This window comes from Oncorhynchus mykiss, chromosome 1 (genome assembly GCF_013265735.2).
Source record: "Oncorhynchus mykiss isolate Arlee chromosome 1, USDA_OmykA_1.1, whole genome shotgun sequence".
Taxonomy (NCBI): domain Eukaryota; kingdom Metazoa; phylum Chordata; class Actinopteri; order Salmoniformes; family Salmonidae; genus Oncorhynchus; species Oncorhynchus mykiss.
The window spans coordinates 49,683,950-49,704,016 of record NC_048565.1 but is presented as its reverse complement, the minus strand read 5'-3'; the positions used below and the strand labels follow the sequence as shown (position 1 = coordinate 49,704,016).

Sequence of the window (20,067 nt, the reverse complement as noted above, 5' to 3'; positions counted from 1 at the left end):
GTGTGTCGATTAATAAGGGGAAAAATCTATTTAATCAATTTTAAAATAAGGCTGTAATGTAACAAAATGTGGAAAAGTCAAGGGGTCTGAATACTTTCCGAATGCACTGTACATAGGGAATAGGGTGCTATTTGGGACGCAGACCTATAGCTCTGTGTTCATAGGCTCTAAGACGGACAAGAACATAGGTGATTCCACCACATTTCTGTTCACAGCTTAAACCACGTTTCAACTCATTGCAATATTCATACAATATGTAAAACATCTGCAAACCTTCTGAAGTTAACTCTTTAAAAGCTTACATGAATGTTTTGTTGTGGCAATTTTTTACGTTTTTTTATTGTATCAAGGGGGATATGAAAAAGAAAACACTTACTCACACCAAGCATTTTCAGCTGCTCATGCTGAATCTGTCACTTTATGAACACCAATGTGTTTTTTATTTTATTTTTACCTACACTCCATTTTGCATGATAAAAACACTCTTCTAACAGAAAAGTGCAAGATGAAAATGTCCCAAATACACTTGGTGAAATAAACAGGTTTTACCATTTGAACCGTTTCCTATAAAAAGAGTACAACAGCTAAAACATTACATGCAGGCAGGATTTTCTAAATTAAACTGGAGTTTAATGCATTTTTCTGTCACATGTTATTTAGTGTAGAATTGCGTTATAAGAGCTTGGTGTTGTGGAGTATAAGTGTTCAAATGAAGGAGGGTTATTGCTCTGACTGTGTCCTGATATTTAATATGGTTTACACTTAGGCTTAGGGTCCATTTGTTTGGATAGTATCAAAACTGTGTATTGAAATTAGGGTAATGGGTTAACATATAAGGGCCACAATGACAACACAAGTTGTTTCCATTGGTGTGAGATCATTACAACCAGTTGGGCAATGATTCAACACTCTCTAGGTATGGTCCACAACACTTTCTAGCACTTTCTATACCATAGAGACAACCAACATGGTCACAGAGACAACCAACACCTATCAATGAGACGGACCTATCAATGAGACGGGTTCTTGGTCTCAGGCCCTCCATATTGCTTTTTTTAAAAACGGTTTGCCTCAATTCTTAGTAGTCTCCTGATGAGTTGGTGAAATGTCATACAAAACATTTTGGGTATAATAGAATGATGGCCATGACTGCGGACCCGACTTTTATCAGACTAATCTTCATAATTATTCTGCAATATCGTAGCCTGAGTTGCTGAATACAACAAGAGTACCACACGATTTGATAGACAGTGGATAAACTGCTAGACACTGTCCTCACAGATCATATCACTTTTCTAAACAATGGTGAATTTTAGAGTCTGGTCCTCTACCAACTTTGATATATTCTGGCTTTTGACGTGCGTGTTAAGAACATTTTGTAATATTGTTACCTCAGAAATATTTTTTTTTTTGCTCACTTTCTGTATAGGTTACTGAAGGTTATTTGGAACACAATTCATTAGGGTACTTGGTTACTGGAGTGACAAGTATATTGTTCAAGTAAAAATGTTTCTTGGCTCAATTTCAATTCATAGCTTTGAACCACTTTAACACATTGTTAAACTGTACAGCTGTGTACATGCAACATACATAATATACCTTATGGGTGGTGAGGCTGCAACATACCAGAGCGGAGTTATAATGTAATTGCAGAATCTGATGCAAAACTGGTTTACTTGAGGCTAGACCACCTCTTTCTTGTGCATTGAGGGCATAGAAAAACCTTGCGTTATCAGATCCTCAATGTCTGATCTAAATCAATATGGATATGTAAGATTTACCCTTGATCTACCATTGATTGCTATAGGGACAATCATTTTTTACTGTATATAATGGGATAAATGAAAGTTAGTCAAAGTAGCACATTATTTTTTACATTTACAACTCCAACAAAAGCCTTTCATACAATCCATTCATAAGCAATTAACAACACCATCATACATACATCATTCTATGGCTGTCTTAATATAGATAACGCATGTGTTTATAGATTCCAGTGTGCTGTTTAAGGAGGCTTTATGCATTGCAGAATAATGAGTTATGTAGTCTTTATAAACCACCCTCGTAGACCTTTTCCTGCTCATTTAGTATTTCTATAGATGAGCTGAATCACTGACAGTTTCTTTCTCCAACTGCAGCAATATTATGCTGTCAGCATTCCGAGTAAGCAAATAAATAAATACATCGCACAACCTCATCCCTTCCGTACGTACATAGCCAAAAACATCAAATAAAACAGATGGTTAAATCTGAGAATATTTCTAGATAACTCATTTCAAAATAGATTCTCAGGGAACGTCCAATGGAAACCAAGATGGAGAAGGAAGTGGAGTGGAATGCTGCTGAGAAGAAGTTGAGGAAAGTGAGGGCAGGGCGACTAGAGGTAGTCATTTATGCTTCAGTCCTAATGAAAGAAAGCCATTTATAGGTGTTTGTTCTATGCTGCGTTCTTGAGTAGAACCAGTGTCCATGCTCCAGCCAAACCTACAAAAAGTGCAAACGGGGGAGTGCTTGTGAAATCAACATTGTCCCGTGAAGTTCACTGTGTTTTGAACAGTTATTGGAATCTCCAGATGTTTCCATGAGAATCACACTCTCCTTTTCAGCTTCATTTGATGAAATTTGATAGTAGATGACAGGTTAATATACTCTCGCAAGAACAACTCCCAGCTTATTGCAGGAGTGATAAGACAGCACATTTTTGTGTGCCATTATCTGGTTCTGGTACGAGAAGACTGTCAGTTTCTGGACATGAAAGAAGCAAGTCTTTCACCGTAAGAAATGTAGTTTTATGTTTGCTCGCTCTTTCTTAGATGACTCCTCTGTACACCTAAGAGAGAGAGAAAGAAGTGGATGTATAGTAAATTAGTGTTAATCTTTACATATAGCGTGTTAAGAATAATTATCCTAGTTCCATACTCTGTTGCCAAATATGGTTTTCCATCTCTGAGGTCACATTGATATGAAAAATCTCACCAATTTCCAAGGATTGAACAATTACACTGCCTCAATGATGTTCAATCGGTTCCTGTAATGGACAAAACATGTAGCATAAATATATTGACATATCTAGATACAAATTCACCTCACCACAAAACAACAAAATTATTTTGGCACACGCAAACCTGTCAGATATTAAGATCAGTGAATTGATAGATTCAATTAAACAGATGAGTGAATGTCTTTACTTTTCAGAAATGTCATCTAGTGGAGGTGCCAAACTCTCTTCTGTTCCTGTGAAGAGGCCTCCTTCCACTGATTTCAGTTCATCTGATTGATGTTGGTTGCTCCTGGATTTCACCTGTTAGATAAGAGTAATACTTTGTTAAATGCCCAGTGCATTCAAAAACGTAATTTCCTGTGTTGTACTGGATATGTATTTCCACACTGAGAATGGAATAATACCGTGCAATTGTGAAAATTATGACAGTTGTTTGAAAAGACCACCTGAAATGTCTACTTGTTATGGTGGGATGTAGTTTTGGCCTGCCTGGTGACATCGCCATGCTTTAAATTAGTTAATAAACTGATAAGAAAGAGTTCCAAAACCTCTCTGCCAACAACATATAGTTTTCCCCTCCCCACCCAGACAACTCCCAGACAGTCCTAGCTAAATTCTTGCTTGAGAAATGACTCTTTGCTAAAAAGCTATTTTTGTTTATTTGTTACTATTTTCATTTAAAACAATCACAGAAACGTATTTAATTGTTAACCAGAAATTATTTCATATTTAAAAAAGGTTGCGTTGGACCTTAAAACACCAATGAAACCCATGTTAACCCACAAACACAAACAAAGTAAAATTCCCTAACAAAAATACAAAAGAGAAGTCAAAGTAGCAGTTAGTTACTGGGAAAGAAACACCCACAGTCACAGACAAACAACCATCAAAGACCAAAAAATGTACTTGCAATCAAAGAGATTGACAATTGCCAACAGTCAGGTTTTAAGTTGCAGGTCCTTAGTGTCAAAGAACAGCTCACCTTCCACACAAACAGAAACACGATGGCCGCAATAGGAATTACAAGTAGTGACAGGAGGCTTCTCTCCACTACTTCTGGCAGGAACCTCAGAGGCTCTTTCCCTGTAGGGACAGAAATGTTATTGAAAAGGTGCAAGCAGAGGAATCATACGAAATCGGACCATTCAAACCATTTGTATTTGAAAGCTGGCAAATAATTGTAATATATATTTTTTATTTATTTCACTTCTTTGGGACCGGGGGGCAGTATTGAGTAGCTTGGATGAATAAGGTGCTCAGAGTAAACTGCCTGTTACTCAGGCCCAGTTGCTAATATATGCATATTATTAGTAGATTTGGATAGAAAACACTGAAGTTTCTAAAACCGTTTGAATTATGTCTGTGAGATAATACATATATTATCACCTAATGTTGTGTTAGATCTTTTTATCAACTTAAATTCTTATGAACACTACAAGTTTTGAACTTCTATTTGCAATTTATGACCTGTAGGACTCAATGATCTGAGCTCATACAACTCGTTTATGAGTTTAAAAAAGCATAATGTATCGATTAGTTTGACAATAACAAATACTTAGATGAAACATATTGTGCTATTTATCACAGACTTTGTGTCAAAGTTTAACAAGGACTCTCTCCTCCTCACCAGTGTCATGATCAAAGATATTATCAAGAGCCTCACATACAGTATATCATTTGGTCATTGTGCTGCCACAGAATGAATTGTGAGCAAGGCCACAAAACAAATTATATACTATTTTTCAGAGAGAACTTGTAAATCGGTCAAAATCGACAGGAACACAGCAGGAGGGTTAATGGAGAGGTACTGGTGCCCATCCACCAAAGAAGACAAATAGTTGTTTTTAATTCTGGCATATGATAACCACCACATTATATTTTAGACGACTTAACAAGATCAAAACAGAGCTGACTCCTATGACCATATCAGCATTGACCACTATCTGAATATGAGCGAATGCAACAATGATGTAAGAACATTTACACTTAAAAAAACACTTCAACATTTACCTGATGTGGGGTATTGTGTTGTTATTGTAGTTGCTGATGCCTTTGTTGTTGTTGGACAGGGAGGTGGATCGCATTCTTCTGGCGAATCTCTATTCGAACGGGCCGTGTTTAGAAAATCTTCAACAAACTGAAAATAGTGTCCTGTCTGCCATTTCTCGTCTCTATAGTGGCACTCAAAATCAGACGTGATCACCTCCTATGGATAAAAAAAGGAAAAAAGAATCTCAATGATGTGAAATTAAAAACATAAGCATGTTAGCTTTAACTTTCCCCCTCCCAATGGTGCTCTCATTTAGCAATGCAGCAAATATTTCAAAGAACACAGCTGGGCAGAGATGTTTGAGCCCAAAATTAAGACATATAGGACAAGGGGGACTTAACTATACCTATTGGATTATGAGCGAAGTTAATATGAGTAATATGCTTTAACAATTTATTACATCTGCATTACGAACATATTTCTTCACTCTCATGAGACTACAAGAGATCCCCAGGTCCCTTTGTGAATACCTGATCTACCTGACAGATGACCCAGTCCTCACAAGACATTATTGCTGACAACTCAGATGTGAGCTGATGTGGTCACTGGGATATTTGTGCTAAGAACTTTTGTAAACTTGTTTATTAATTTATTCTAGTCTCTTGTATTTCTCTGGGCCAGAAAGAATTGCATGAATGTATGTGTTATTGGCCAGCTCCACTAGAAGCAGCTAGGTAGTCATCCCAGTCAAAGCCTCTATCCAACAAGTCCTTAGCCAATTCAGTCTTCAATGTTTTGAAGCAGTTGACACATTCAACTAACCCATTGCACTATGGGTGGTATGCTTATTGCAATAATTGTAATTGGTAATGACATATTGGTATCATAAATATTATATGTACAGTAATGCACTTCAAAGGTGCATTTTTGAATAGCCTTAAACATGTGTCCTCATCAAAATAAACCTGTCATAGTAGCTATCGCAGTTACATTATTAGTATTAGAACCAAAGCACCAAACGTACCAAGTTCTTCATGTGATATCGCGTCTCTTTCAGCATTTCGATCAATATGCTGATATTATATTTGTTGGATGAAATGTTTCCAAACTTGTCTGCTAATCCTCGTAAACTGAGTTCCAAGTGGAAAACATTTAGTGTGACCCAACACATTCCACCCTGAAAAAGAAAGCAATAATCAGGACATAAGAATCATGGCTACTGGACAGTTTTGACATTTAAAAATGATAGTCCACCCTCTAAAAAAGTCAGGCATCACAGACAATCAATTATATTTTCTAGGAAATACAAACATTTGAAGTTATAATAATAGTGTAATCATGCTATTGAGAAGAAAACAACATCTTACCACTTCTTTTGGAATATATGTCACAGGAATCTTGTAATCTTTAGGTATATTTTGTTTCTGTTCAAAAACAGACAATATCAAAACTTTTTACCAGAAATGTTTGTTACCAAACTACTGATTTACATTAATGCAAATTAGTGTTGCACAGTATATCAAAACATCTGTACTTTTTTGATACTAGAGCATGAAAAACTGTTACTGTCGTCACTTTTCTCAAATGTGTCTCATGTCGTATACTGATTGAGAGGATCAAGTCTGCCTGTCAGTGCAGCCGATGTCCCCTTAGCACAAGCGCACCATTCATGCAACATGTTGGCTCCCCACTCATGCTGCACAAAAGTTAACACACTTTAATAATGCAACAAGGCATGTTGAAATGTTGATACTGTTAATTACTTATTGTAAAACAATGTTCATACAGGCTAGAAAACCTTACCATACAAGATGATACCGGTAGCTTCCAGCTTTGTAGGCTAACTTTCCTTGCTAGCTTACAGATGACGCTGAAATCAATTCAATATCCTAGTACTTTGTTTGTGATGCAAAATATGATGATTTCAAAGCTAATTGTCACCAAAAACTTTAGTAATTCACTTAATCATCTCCATCCCAAAGACACTTTCCCCCTTCGTCTGTCACGTCTCTTCCCCCAGAACTAAACTGACTGTGTGGGCGTGTGACTCATCATGAATGACGTCATTACTGGATTTAAAGAGACAGCGGGCACTTTTATAAAATAAGAGATTGCTACTGCTATGAACATTTTGTTGATCGGTACAATAAAATAAGTCCCAAATGGAAGGGAAAAAGATTGTCTGTTATCTGTAGCCATATGAAAGCAACGAAAACAAGCTCAAAACTCAATGAATGTACAATATGCATATATCCTATTGAATATATATATATATATATATATATAGTGTATTAGATATATATATATATATATATATATATATATATATATATATATATATATGTATTGTGGATAGACCGCCTAGACTACATCTTGATTTCCCAGTTTATCAATAAAGATTTACTATTCAAATAAATTATTCCCATTATGTTATTTAGTTAGATTGGTAAAAACAAAGCCAAATTAATTGTATTATTTATTCATTAATGCAAACATAGCTGGTCCTGAAACATGTTGACATCAAATTTAAAATGTAATGATATTGAACTCAAAAGATTCCCAACTATTGAAGGGAGCAGTAGCAGAATGTATCTGTCTGGATCAAGAACCATTCTGTGACTTTGGCTAATACGCCTGTTTTGCCGTGGTATCATGATGGTATCGAGTATTGCGATATTAAACCTGGTATCGGTATCGAAGTAAAAATTCCGGTATCGTGACAACACTAATGCTAACGCAGGAAGTCCAACTGCATTACAATACCCATTAGAATAATAAGTGGTATTAGGAAACAATGACTGAATCTAAATGGATCAATGTATCAAAGTATAAAGTTCAAATGAATTGTGTGCAACTGGCATTGCAACAATGTTATGCATAAGCCTAATGGTTGATTTCGAAAGTATCCCTGGTTGAGAATAAAACTACATACTGGCAGTAACTGGATCGAGACAGCTAAATGCAATAAGAGCATTAGCCAAAGAGCTTTAATTTGCAGTTTTGGTGGCTTGAGGTAGTAAGTACTTCCGAGGACCTTACCAATAGTGAAATGCTTGTGATGTCATCTGTTACAGCATCTCCAAATTCACTTGAGTGAACTCCAAATGTGGTGCACACCAATAAATGGACACAGATGCGTATCCAAATCTGAAAACCAAGAAAGACAAACACACAACATCATGAGAAATGTCTACAGATAAATATTCTGTTAGCGTAACTAGCTGTTGCCTACAATTGAAGAGTTTCATTTCAAAATGCTATGTATCCATTTTCAGAAATGTTGGTATATTAGCTTTTATTGTTTTAAAGACATTCTTAAATAGATTGGTGTGTTTTTTCACTATCTAATTATGGCATGGGGTTGTTAAATGACAGTATTTGTTTAAAATCTGTCACTTGATGGCTTCGTTTCAGAGAATGTAAGGGGTGCGTAACTGGTGGCAGGGAAGTCAAACGCAGGAGAGCAGAACTAGGTAATAGCGGGAGCAGTTTAATTCCAAAACCAATGGCATCAAGAAAATAACAACTTGGGTACAAAACCAGACGCGCACCAAACAAACAATACCACACAAAGACATGGGGGGAACAGAGGGTTAAATACACAACACGTAATGAGGGAATGAAAACCAGGTGTGTGGGAAAACAAGACAAAACAAATGGAAAATGAATCGGCGATGGCTAGAAGACCGGTGACGTCGACCTCCAAACATGGAGAGGAACCGACTTCGGTAAAAGTCGTGACAGAGACAATCATGTATTTTTGGGGGGCAAAATGCTACTTTTCCACCTGACTCACTGATAATTGTTTTATAGAGAACAGTACAAATGATACATTTGTGACAAATATTATACTTTTTATAATTCAATACAGTAATATGAGATTTGTATGTACAACATTTTACATTTGAGTAATTTAGTAGATGATCTTATCCAAAGCAACTTACTGTAAGTGCATTCATCTTTAGATAATTGGGTAAGACATATCACAGTAAAATATACAGGATACCAACACTTAATTCCAGCTAAACAATGAATATATAGCGTTTTGCAAAAAAAAAACACATTCTTATACACATCTAAAATCTATGAATAAAATATGATAAACAATCATTTCTATAGAAAAAAACATAAAAATGTGGATATAGCATTTTGAAATAAATGATTTAATTAGACATAATCCACAAAAGTTAACCCTTAGGCTGATCTTAGTTGATCAAAGGTAGCAACCTGACACTTAAAAACCATCCTAGGCATGAGAAGAGAAGAGCACGTATCCACACAACTTTATTTTCACCCTTAGAAGTCTGTCTTCAAACACTAGGCTCCGTAAAATAGACGGTGACAGACCATTAGTGCTCTAGTCCTTTCGAGACACAGCTTGACATTATATGGTTGTCATCAGCTAACTTGGATGCTTCTCTTTTGTTATTATCTAATTGGCCCACTTCAATCTTCTGAATTGCAGCCTTGGTATCCAGACCAGGCCTTTCACTGTCTAATGACTAATGCCTGTAGTGTTCCAGGGAGGCCTGTGTGACAGTCTGTCTACACCTCACCCCTGGGGCATTTCCTCGCCCCTGGGGCATTCCCTCGCCCCTGTCACCCTTTCCCCCATGATAGTCTGAGCATGTTATGGGCAATTCCACAGTAACGGAATTACGCTTTGACCCAGTATTTTCACTTTTAAATGTATGCCAAAAAAACCTAATTGATTTTAAAGTTTAACAAACCATAAAACACTTTTAACAATCGCCACTGAAAAATGTACAAAAACTAATTTAGTGATATAAAGTTGCAGTTGCAAACTTTGGTAATGGAATTATGGTCAAATTTCCCTCAGGCGATTAACTGTTAAATATCTGCGCCGAATTAAGATTCAACGATGTCTGAAGAAAGAATGGGGTGTCAGCTGTGACATGACACCTTGCGTTTGAAATAATCTCGCTAACACTTTATTTTAACGGGTCCTTATTACAGTGCAATTACATGTGTAAATACACTGTAACAAGTATTGTAATTAAGTTTAATACCTCAGGTACACTGTAATAACATGTAACTGGTGATAATTGCAGTCTGTAATTACAGGGGTGTAATAACAAATGCTTGTTACCATGCTTGTTAAATGTAAAAATGTTTCCGATACCATCCCAATGCACTGTTAGCTAGTTACTTGTGTCAACACAAACACTATTGTTGCTGGCTGGATAACGTGAAAACTAGCTAGCTATGTGCATAAACTACAGAAATCATGAGGATGATAACTAGGGGTAATGAATAGTGTCTATGCTAAATTGTCATACATTCATCTTCTCTACCACAGATTCCCACAAGGTCTCAGACTCCAGGGTGGGAAAATGCTTACAAGAAAGGAACAGATGAGGTCAGAGACAGAGTTGTCCATTGTTACTTGTAATGTTAAAAAGGGAAGAAAAAGACAATCCCATATTTCTAAATTAGCTAGCTATCTAGGCTACTCACCATAATTTAGGCTAAAGATTTGAGTCACCACTAGAATAGTTGTTTTTGTGTTATAGGCCTATATCTTTGTTTAATCTAATTAATACAAATGTTAATCTAACAATACAAATCTGTATTATCTCGTAAGATATGTAAGGTATTTTAACATGTTGCAATAAGGTTGACTAAAGTAGAAGCTCATCTTTTGTTTGTTATAAATAAGTAATTATATAGATATTGATCATAGCTCACTATAAAGTTACACATACTTTAAAATAGCTAAATCCTGTTTAACCAGCAACAATCTTGTACTTATTCCGATATTACAGATATGTTCTCCGTGGTTTATTACTGTGTTTATTTTCTTACTTGGACGGTGCATTCAGAAGCTGACGATTAGATTGTCAGAAAAGGTAACGTACTTTGTAGGTACATAATAATTCTAAGTAAGTACCCCTCAAGATATCCTCAATTTTAACAAGCTAAATCCTGTCTAACACCTATTAATTGCATTGTACTTATACAGATATTACATGTACTCTGGTGTACTAGAGTGTTTATCCTCCCACTTGGATGGCGCTTCCGGAAGCCTTAAAATAAGGGCCAGGTTTTCAGGCTATATAAGTAGACATGAATTACAAGTAAGTACCATTCAAGATGCACTTCATTTTAAGTAGCTAAATCATGTGTAACTGCATTGTACTTATGCAGATATTACTGTACTCTGTGGTATACTTGTGGGTTTATCCTCTCACTTGGATGGCAAGGAGGTTCAGGTTGTCATAACGGGTAACGTACACATTAATTACAAGTTATCATTTTATTCTAAACTGGGCTGACAACCATATGGTAGACCCCAGTCAGTGAGGTTGACCTCTATCTGTAAACTCAACCAAGTTAACCCAGATGTTACACTCTTTTGGGGCAAGTGCTAATAACAACGAGTGGAGATTTTGAATAGTGCGCATTCACGGGTAGGTAATTAGAGTTTATTGAGCCTATAACCTTTGCAATCTCTGACACCCAGCACATCTGTCCACAAGAGATTACAACCTTGTGACAGGCATTACTGAATCAGATGCAGCTGAGAAGAAACTAAAGACTAAATTGGTGAATTTAGTGGAAACTTGCCCATTTGTAACAAGCATGGTGACAAGCATTAGTTACACCTCTGTAATAACAGACTGCAATTACCACCAGTTACATGTTGATATTACAGTGTAACGATAAGTTATAATTAACTACATGTTAGTGAAATTACATGTGTAATTACACTGTAATAAGGACCCATTCAAATGAAGTGCTCCCAAAATCTCTTTTGGTTAATGAACTACAGTAAGTGAAGTGGATTTACACCCTGGGTCCCTGATCTGTTCTACACAGTAATGTATAATTATGGATAATAATGTCATTTTCCTCATTTTTGATACCGATTTTTGGGTAATTCCGTTACCAAATTGGTAACATAATTCTGAGATTTAATCACTGAATAATTCATAAACAAAATTGTTATCAGTAAAAACACAAACTAACTGGTAGGTCTGCCTTTACGTGTTACTTCAGTGAACTTTCATTATCCTCCCTCCTGAGGGAGAGAAATGAGAAAATATCTTAAAGATGTGGGTTTTTGGTCACGGAATTACAAGACAGTATTTCTTAAATTTACAGTAGGTAGACAATTTTTCCAAAATGAAATATAAAAGTTTACATTAGTTGGTAGGGGTCTTTACGTCAACATAATTTGATGTATTTCTGATACCTTAAGACTTTCTGGTAGATGTTTTCTAAAATGTATGCACACATGACTGTAATTGCTTTGGATTAAGGCGCCTACTAAATGGCATTTATTATTATTATTATTATTATTATTATTATTATTATAATATTCAGACCCCCTTTCCATCTGTTTATCCATAAATCAAAGTCTTAACTTATGGCACTTTTTTTTACATGGAAAATGTGTGAAACATGTATCTATGCCATTTCCCAAAACTATAGACTCTTAGCTTCCATTTGACATGCTCCTATGAACTTCAGATGTTGGTGCTCATGGGTCCTTTTCGATGGAAATTCCCTTATGCAACAGACCGACCTGACCCACACCTTACCCCCTCATAGCCCAGATAAAACACCTTGGTGTATGCCCGTCTAGAGGTATGACTGGGCGTAGATTATACGCCTAGTAGAGAGCAGGCGTAGGTTTTCAAATTGGGACTATCGTCGACATGATACGCACAGAAAATAATAGCAATCTATATTTTCAAAAGGATGTGAGTCTCGTGTTCATATTTCACAACCTCCACATAGTTTTTGAGTTGCCTATGAGTCGATAGCAAAAAAATACACCTGATTTATTCTACATTATAGCATTCTGCCCTTTTCTGATCAGTGATAGATTAGCTACCACCACTATTTATTAGACCAGCCAGAGATAAAATATTATCGCATATATGCTACAGACGGAGATTCAGTAAAACCAAATCAAATTGATTGATTATCCGACAAGTCAAGGGCTTTTGGTTGGGATAAAGGCTACTACGCGTGTGAAGAGCAAAATTATCAACTTGTAGCAAAGTCTTCTGACCAGTGCTAAACAAGGTAGACTAAAGATTATGATCATGAGCACTCACCTCAATATAGCTAATTGTAACCAAATATCCAAGCAGAGATTCAGTGAAAAAATGTTGACATATCAAGATGAGTCCCCACACTTGTCTCAATCAAAAAACGGTGGTGAAATGATCATGACCAAAAGTATGTGGAAACCTGCTCGTCAAACATCTCATTCCAAAATCATGGCATTGATATGGAGTTGGTCCCCCCTTTTATGCTACAACAGCCTCCACACGTCTGGGAAGGCTTTCCAATAGATGTTGGAACATTGCTGTGGGGACTTGCTTCCATTCAGCCACAAGAGCATTGGTGAAGTCGGGCACTGATGTTGGGCGATTAGGCCTGGCTCGCAGTCGGCATTCCAATTCATCCCAAAGGTGTTCGATGGGGTTCTGTGCAGACGAGTCAAGTTCTTCCACACTGATCTCAACAAACCATTTCTGTATGGACCTCGCTTTGTGCACGGGGGCATTGTTATACTGAACCAGAAAAGAGCCTTCCCCAAATTGCTGCCATAAAGTTGGATGCACAGAACCATCTAGAATGTCATAGTATGCTGTAGCATTAAGGTCTCCCTCCACTGGAACTAAGGGGCCTAGCCCGAACCATGAAAAACTTTCCCAGACCATTATTCCTCCTCCACAAACTTTACAGTTGGCACTATGCATTGGAGCAGGTAGCGTTCTCCTGGCATCTGCCAAACCCAGATTTGTTTGTTGGACCGCCAGATGGTGAAGCGTGATTCATTATTCCAGAGAATGTGTTTCCACTGCTCCAGAGTCCAGTGTAGACCACTCCAGCCCACTCTTGGCATTGCGCAAGCTTATCTTAAGCATATGTGCGGCTGCCTGGCTATGGAAACCCATTTCATGAAGCTTCTGACGAAGAGTTCTTGTGCTGACGTTGCTTCCAGAAAAAGTTTGGAACTTGGTAGTGAGTGTTGCAACCAAAAACAGCAGATTTTAATGCGCTACGTGCACTCAGTAGTCCCGCTCTATGAGCTTGTGTGGCCTACCACTTCGCAGCTGAGCTGTTGTTGCTCATAGACGTTTCCACTTCACAATAACAGCACTTACAGTTGACCGGGGGAGCTCTAGTAGGGAAGAAAATGTATGAACTGAATTATTGGAAAGGTAGCATCCTATGACGGTGCCGCGTTGAATGTCACTGAGCTCTTCAGTAAGGCCACTCTACTGCCACTGTTTGACTATGGAGAATGCATGGTTGTGTGCTCGATTTAATACACCTGTCAGCAACGGGTGTGGCTGAAATAGCCGAATCCACTAATTTGAAGGGTTGTCCACATACTTTTGTATATAGTGTAGTTGACCACATACGGCTATTGCTTTAAATGATTTAAGACAGTTGGATGACTTTGGGAGTTTCGGTAAGCAACAATTTGATACCTACTTTATTCCAATATTTTCGCCATTCAGTGATATTCGTACTCCCAGTAATTATTTATTAATCCATCCAGTTGTAGTTAAGAAAACGTGCATGCATAGTGGTGGGCTTTGCAAAGTGATGGGCGAAGTGACAGCATCGCAAAGTTTAGAAATGCCACAAGGATGGTATGAATGTGCATTGCTTATGTCAGACTTAGCAACCATTAGTCTCATTTTGATTGTTGCAACAGGTGTAAATTCTAATCCCGAAGTCGGACATAGCTACGCCTGACCTAGCATTTAAGACCAACTTATTTACACTGATGTGCTATTAGCAAAAAGCATTATCACCTGTACCCCAACTGATGAAGCATAGTGCCTATAAAATGTACACAGGCAAAAGCATGGGGTTTATACATCTGCATTTACCCCATTGGACACAAAATCCTGATTGTTATTATTCATAATTTTATCATACAGATGAATATATAAATAATAATAAAATGTTCATGTTGTTTCTATTACAAAGTATGTTATTGCCCTTTTAAGGACATTGCCCCTTTAAGAGCTCTGTTAGTAGCTACACCTAAGCCATGCTTGAAACTCCATGTTACACAAGCAGATGAAGGAGTAGAGAAATAAATGTGGTAGCAATAAACTGTTATGCCTCTTTTTTTAACAAAGGACAAAACTATTTTCAAAAGGTAAAGTCCCAGGTTTAACCTGCTAGGTAAAGTCCCCCCTTATCTCAGCTCGCTGGTCACCATAGCAGCACCCACCTGTAGCACATATGTCTCTCTGGTCACCACCAAAACCAATTCTTCCTTTGGCCGCCTGTCCTTCCAGTTCTCTGCTGCCAATGACTGGAACGAACTACAAAAATCTCTGAAACTAGAAACACTTATCTCCCTCACTAGCTTTGAGCAGCTCACAGATTACTGCACCTGTACATAGCCCATCTATAATTTAGCCCAAACAACAACCTCTTTCCCTACTGTATTTATTTAGCTCCTTTGCACCCCTTTATTTCGATCTCTACTTTGCACATTCTTCCACTGCAAATCAACCATTCCAGTGTTTTACTTGCTATATTGTATTTACTTTGCCACCATGGCCTTTTTTGCCTTTACCTCCCTTATCTCAGCTCACTTGCTCACATTGCATGTAGACTTATTTTTCTACTGTATTATTGACTGTATGTTTGTTTTACTACATGTGTAACTCTGTGTTGTTGTATGTGTCGAACTGCTTTGCTTTATCTTGGCCAGGTAGCAATTGTAAATGAGAATTTGTTCTCAACTTACCTACATGGTTAAATAAATAAATAAAATAATAAAAAATCCACAATCGGGCATGTCAGTTCAGTGCACACAAGGTAACAGAGAAAATTAAATATTTGAGAATACATATTTCGTTGAAAAGACATGCTTCTGTCTGAAGATGTTATTGTGGATCTACAATGATCTCAAAAACAATCTCTCCACAATCCATATGAGGAAAATCTGTTGCAGTGACGGAGAACTTTATGCTTCAAACAAAGGAAATAAAACCCAGGTGTTGTGGTCATTATTTTACAATTAGCTATACCACAATTGAGCAAAAGTTCAAACTACTTTTTGGTGTAGCACTTGGTCTTAAAAAAGTGTCACGTGAGGCAGGAAAATGACAGGCCCTGGTGGAACAGATGCCTGGGGACTATACACAGTGGCAAACTGTCACTGGTAAGATTAGGAAATGGATATAATAGCATCATACAGTGACTTTGACACCTGGCTTTGGATAAACTGAGAGAACACAATGGTGTCAGGGTCTTGTGAGGGATGTTATGAGGTCTACTTCAGAGACTCAGCATGAATTGAGATTCTGTTTGTATCCCAAAAAAAATCAGATTGGAATGAAAAATGATCAAGACAGTATAATAGTTCAGTGAACAATATTAATGACTTAAGTCTTGCAAAAAAGGCCCCTTTAGGGCAAATCAAGTTTGACATGTTAAATTGTTAATTATAGACTTTAGGAGCATTTTTATAAACCTTGAATACGCTACAAGTTCGCATTTACTGCAACAACAGGGTTATCAAATTAAGATCCACCATCTGAATATGATTGGAATTTGTTTCCGGTAACTGCTGGGTTGAAGTGATCTTATCTGTAATTTGCATATTCTGGAGGACATTCCTGAAATATGATAAATCAGTAGTTTAGAGATGGTAAAGTTATGTTATCACTCAAAAGCTATACCGATTCAAGTGTAATGTAAAAACAAGGTAGTTACGTATGATATAGTTGTTATTAACCAAGAAACTTAATGTAAATTAAAATCAAGTAGTGTATAACCTTTATAATTACTATGTAGTTACAATGTAACAACTTTTTCAGACACTACCCTAACTAGGTCAAAATTAGGAGACAGGAGAGCACTAGGTATAACCATCTCAGTTACATTGTACTTAAAATGTAACAAACTTTACCAACCCACTCTGTAATTACAATATTGTTACAAGTGATATAAATATATTGACAATGTACTTACCCAGGAGCAAGCAAATTAATGTAAAGTGAAGTGCCATTTTGTATTACTTGTAGTTACAATGTAACAACCTTTGCAGGCAACAGGCTAACCAGGAGAAAAATAACATTTTCCCGTTTGACTTTTCTAATATGGATTTGAAAAATAAACATATGCACACAGGTTTGTAAATCAAGCTATCATTTCCCCTCTAAGCTCAGGGCCCTGGGTCTGAAACCCTCCCTCTGCAACTGGGTCTTAGACTACCTGATGGGCCGACTTCAAGTGGTGAGGGTAGCCAACAACACCTCCGCCACTCTTATCCTCAACGCGGAGTACCTGAAATGGTCCCACCACACTGACACCATGGTGAAGGTGCAACAGCGCCTCTACAACCTCAGATGCCTAAACAAAAAAGCCCCTAAAACCCTCAAACGTCTATAGATGCACCATTGAGAGCATTCTGTTGGGCTGCATCCCTGCCCGATGCGGAATCTACACCGCCGTCAACCAAATGGCTCTCCACAGGGTGGTGCGGTCAGCCCAACGCATCACCGGGGGCAGGCTTCCTGCCCTCCAGGACACTTACCGAACTTGGTGTCAAAGGAACCTCAGACACCAAAGTCACGGTCTGTTCACTCTCCTACCATCTAGCGGAAAGAGACAGTACAGCTGCATCAAAGCCAAAAGACTGAAAAACAACTTCTATCTCCAGGCCATCAGACTGTTGCACAGCACCATGAATGGGCAAGACAAAATATTTAATTGCCTTTGAATGGGGTATGGTAGTAGGTACCTGGCGAACCGGTTGAGTGTGGCAAGAACCGCAACGCTGTTAGGTTTTTCAATCTCAACAGTTTCCCGTGTGTATCAAGCATTGGAGTCAACATGGGCAACCATCCCTGTGGAGCGCTTTCAACAACTTGTAGAGTACATGCCTGGAAGAATTGGGTCTGTTCCGAGAGCAAATGGGTCTCCAAATCAATATCAGGAACGTATTCAGACCTCTTGACTTTTTCCCAAATTATTTTTACGTTGCAGCCTTTTTATAAAATGGATTAAATCGTTTTCTCCCTCATCAATCTACACACAATAGCCCATAATGACAAAGCAAAAACGGGTATAATTGTTTTGCAAATGTATCAACACCCCCCCCCCCCCCCAGAAATATCACATTTACTTAGTAAGGGGTCTGAATACCTAAGTACTTTGTTGAAGCACATTTGGCAGTGATTAAAGCCTCAAGTCTTCTTGGGTATGACGCTACAAGCTTGGCACACCTGTATTTGGGGAGTTTCCCTCATTCTTCTCTGCAGATCTCTCAAGCTTTGTCAGGTTGGATGGGGAATGTCGCTGCACAGCTATTTTCAGGTCTCTTAAGAGATGTTCCATCGGGTTCAAGTCTGGGATCTGGCTGGGCCACTCAAGGACCTTCAGAGACTTGTCCCGAAGCCACTTCTGCGTTGTCTTGGCTGTGTGCTTAGGGTCGCTGATGGAAGGTGAACTTTTGCCCCAGTCTGGGGCCCTGAGTGCTCTCGAGCAGATTTTCATCAAGGATCTCTGTACTTTGCTCCCTTCTTCTCGATCCTGACTAATCTCCCTGTCCCTGCCGCTGAAAAACATTCCCATAGCATGGTGCCAGGTTTCCTCCAGACTTGACGCTTGGTATTCAGGCCAAATAGTTAGATCTTGGTTTCATAGATGAGAGAATCTTGTTTCTCATGGTCTGAGAGTCTTTAAGTGCCTTTTGGAAAACTCCAAGCGGGCTGTCATGTGCCTTTTACTGAGGAGTGGCTTCTGTCTGCCTACTCTACCATAAAGGCTTGATTGGTGGAGTGCTGCAGAGATGGTTTTCCTTCTGGAAGGTTCTCCCATCTCCACAGAGGGACTCTGGAGCTCTGTCAGAGTGACAATCAGGTTCTTTGTCACCTCCCGGACCAAGGCTTGTCTCCCCCGATTGGTCAAGAATGATGGATGCAAATGTGTTCTTGTGGACCTCACCTCTAAACTTCATCCATTAAAGAATGATGGAGGCCACTGTATTCTTGAATTCGTCAATGCTGCAGAAATGTTTTGGTACCCTTCCCCAGATCTGTGCCTCAACAATCCTATCTCGGAGCTCTACAGACAATTCCTTTGACCTCATGGCTTGGTTTTTGCTCTGACATGCACTGTCAACTGTGGGACCTTACATAGACAGATGTGTGTGCCTTTCCAAATCATGTCCAATCAATAAAATGTTCCCCAGGTGGACTCCAGTCAAGTCGTAGAAACATCTCAAGGAAGATCAATGGAAACAGGATGCACCTGATCTCAATTTCAAATCTCATAGCAAAGGGTCTGAATACGTATGTAAATAAGGTATCTGTTTATTTTAAATACATTTGCAAAAATGTATAATAACATGTGTCAGCTTTGTCATTATGGGGTATAGTGTGTAGATTGATGAGGTAATAAGGCATTCAATCCATTTTAGAATAAGGCTGTAACGTAACAAAATGTGGAAAAAGGCAAGGGGTCTGAATACTTTCCGAACGCAGTTTGGGGTCACTTAGAAATGTCCTTGTTTGTCCATTAAAATAACGATCATAAATACAATGGAGACATTATTAATGTTGTAAATGACTATTGTAGCTGGAAACGGCTGATTTTTTAAATGGAATATCTACATAGGCGTACAGAGACCCATTATCAGCAAACATCACTCCTGTGTTCCAATAGCACGTTGTGTTAGCTAATCAAAGTTTATCATTTTAAAAAGGTGAATTGATCACTCGAAAACCCTTTTGCAATAATGTTAGCACAGCTGAAATCTGTTGTTCTGATTAAAGAAGCATTAAAACTGGCCTTCTTCAGACTAGTTGAGTATCTGGAGCATCAGCATTTGTGGGTTCGATTACAGGCTCAAAATATCCAGAAACAAATTACTTTCTTCTGAAACGTCAGTCTATTGTTGTTCTGAGAAATGAAGGCCATTCCACGTGAGAAATTGCTAAGAAACTGAAGATCTTGTACAACACTGTGTACTACTCCCCTCACAGAACAGCGCAAACTGGTTCTGACCAGAATAGAAAGAGGAGTGGGAGGCCCCGGTGCACAACAGATCAAGAGG

General features: G+C 38.1%; 1 protein-coding gene across 2 annotated transcripts in view; it reads right to left on the bottom strand.

The window, feature by feature from the left end:
* Positions 1-1,058: 1,058 nt before the first annotated feature.
* kitlg (KIT ligand) overlaps positions 1,059-20,067 on the bottom strand; it is a 36,427-nt gene continuing 17,418 nt past the window's right edge. The window contains exons 2-9 of one of the 2 annotated variants that reach the window (XM_021578809.2): positions 8,031-8,138; positions 6,359-6,415; positions 6,016-6,168; positions 5,012-5,207; positions 3,984-4,084; positions 3,189-3,301; positions 2,977-3,028; positions 1,059-2,830 (exon numbers count right to left, since the gene is read on the bottom strand). In XM_021578809.2, the coding sequence (XP_021434484.2) occupies positions 2,998-3,028; positions 3,189-3,301; positions 3,984-4,084; positions 5,012-5,207; positions 6,016-6,168; positions 6,359-6,415; positions 8,031-8,138 (759 nt within the window). In that variant the 3' untranslated portion in view covers positions 1,059-2,830; positions 2,977-2,997. 2 annotated transcript variants of the gene reach the window in all.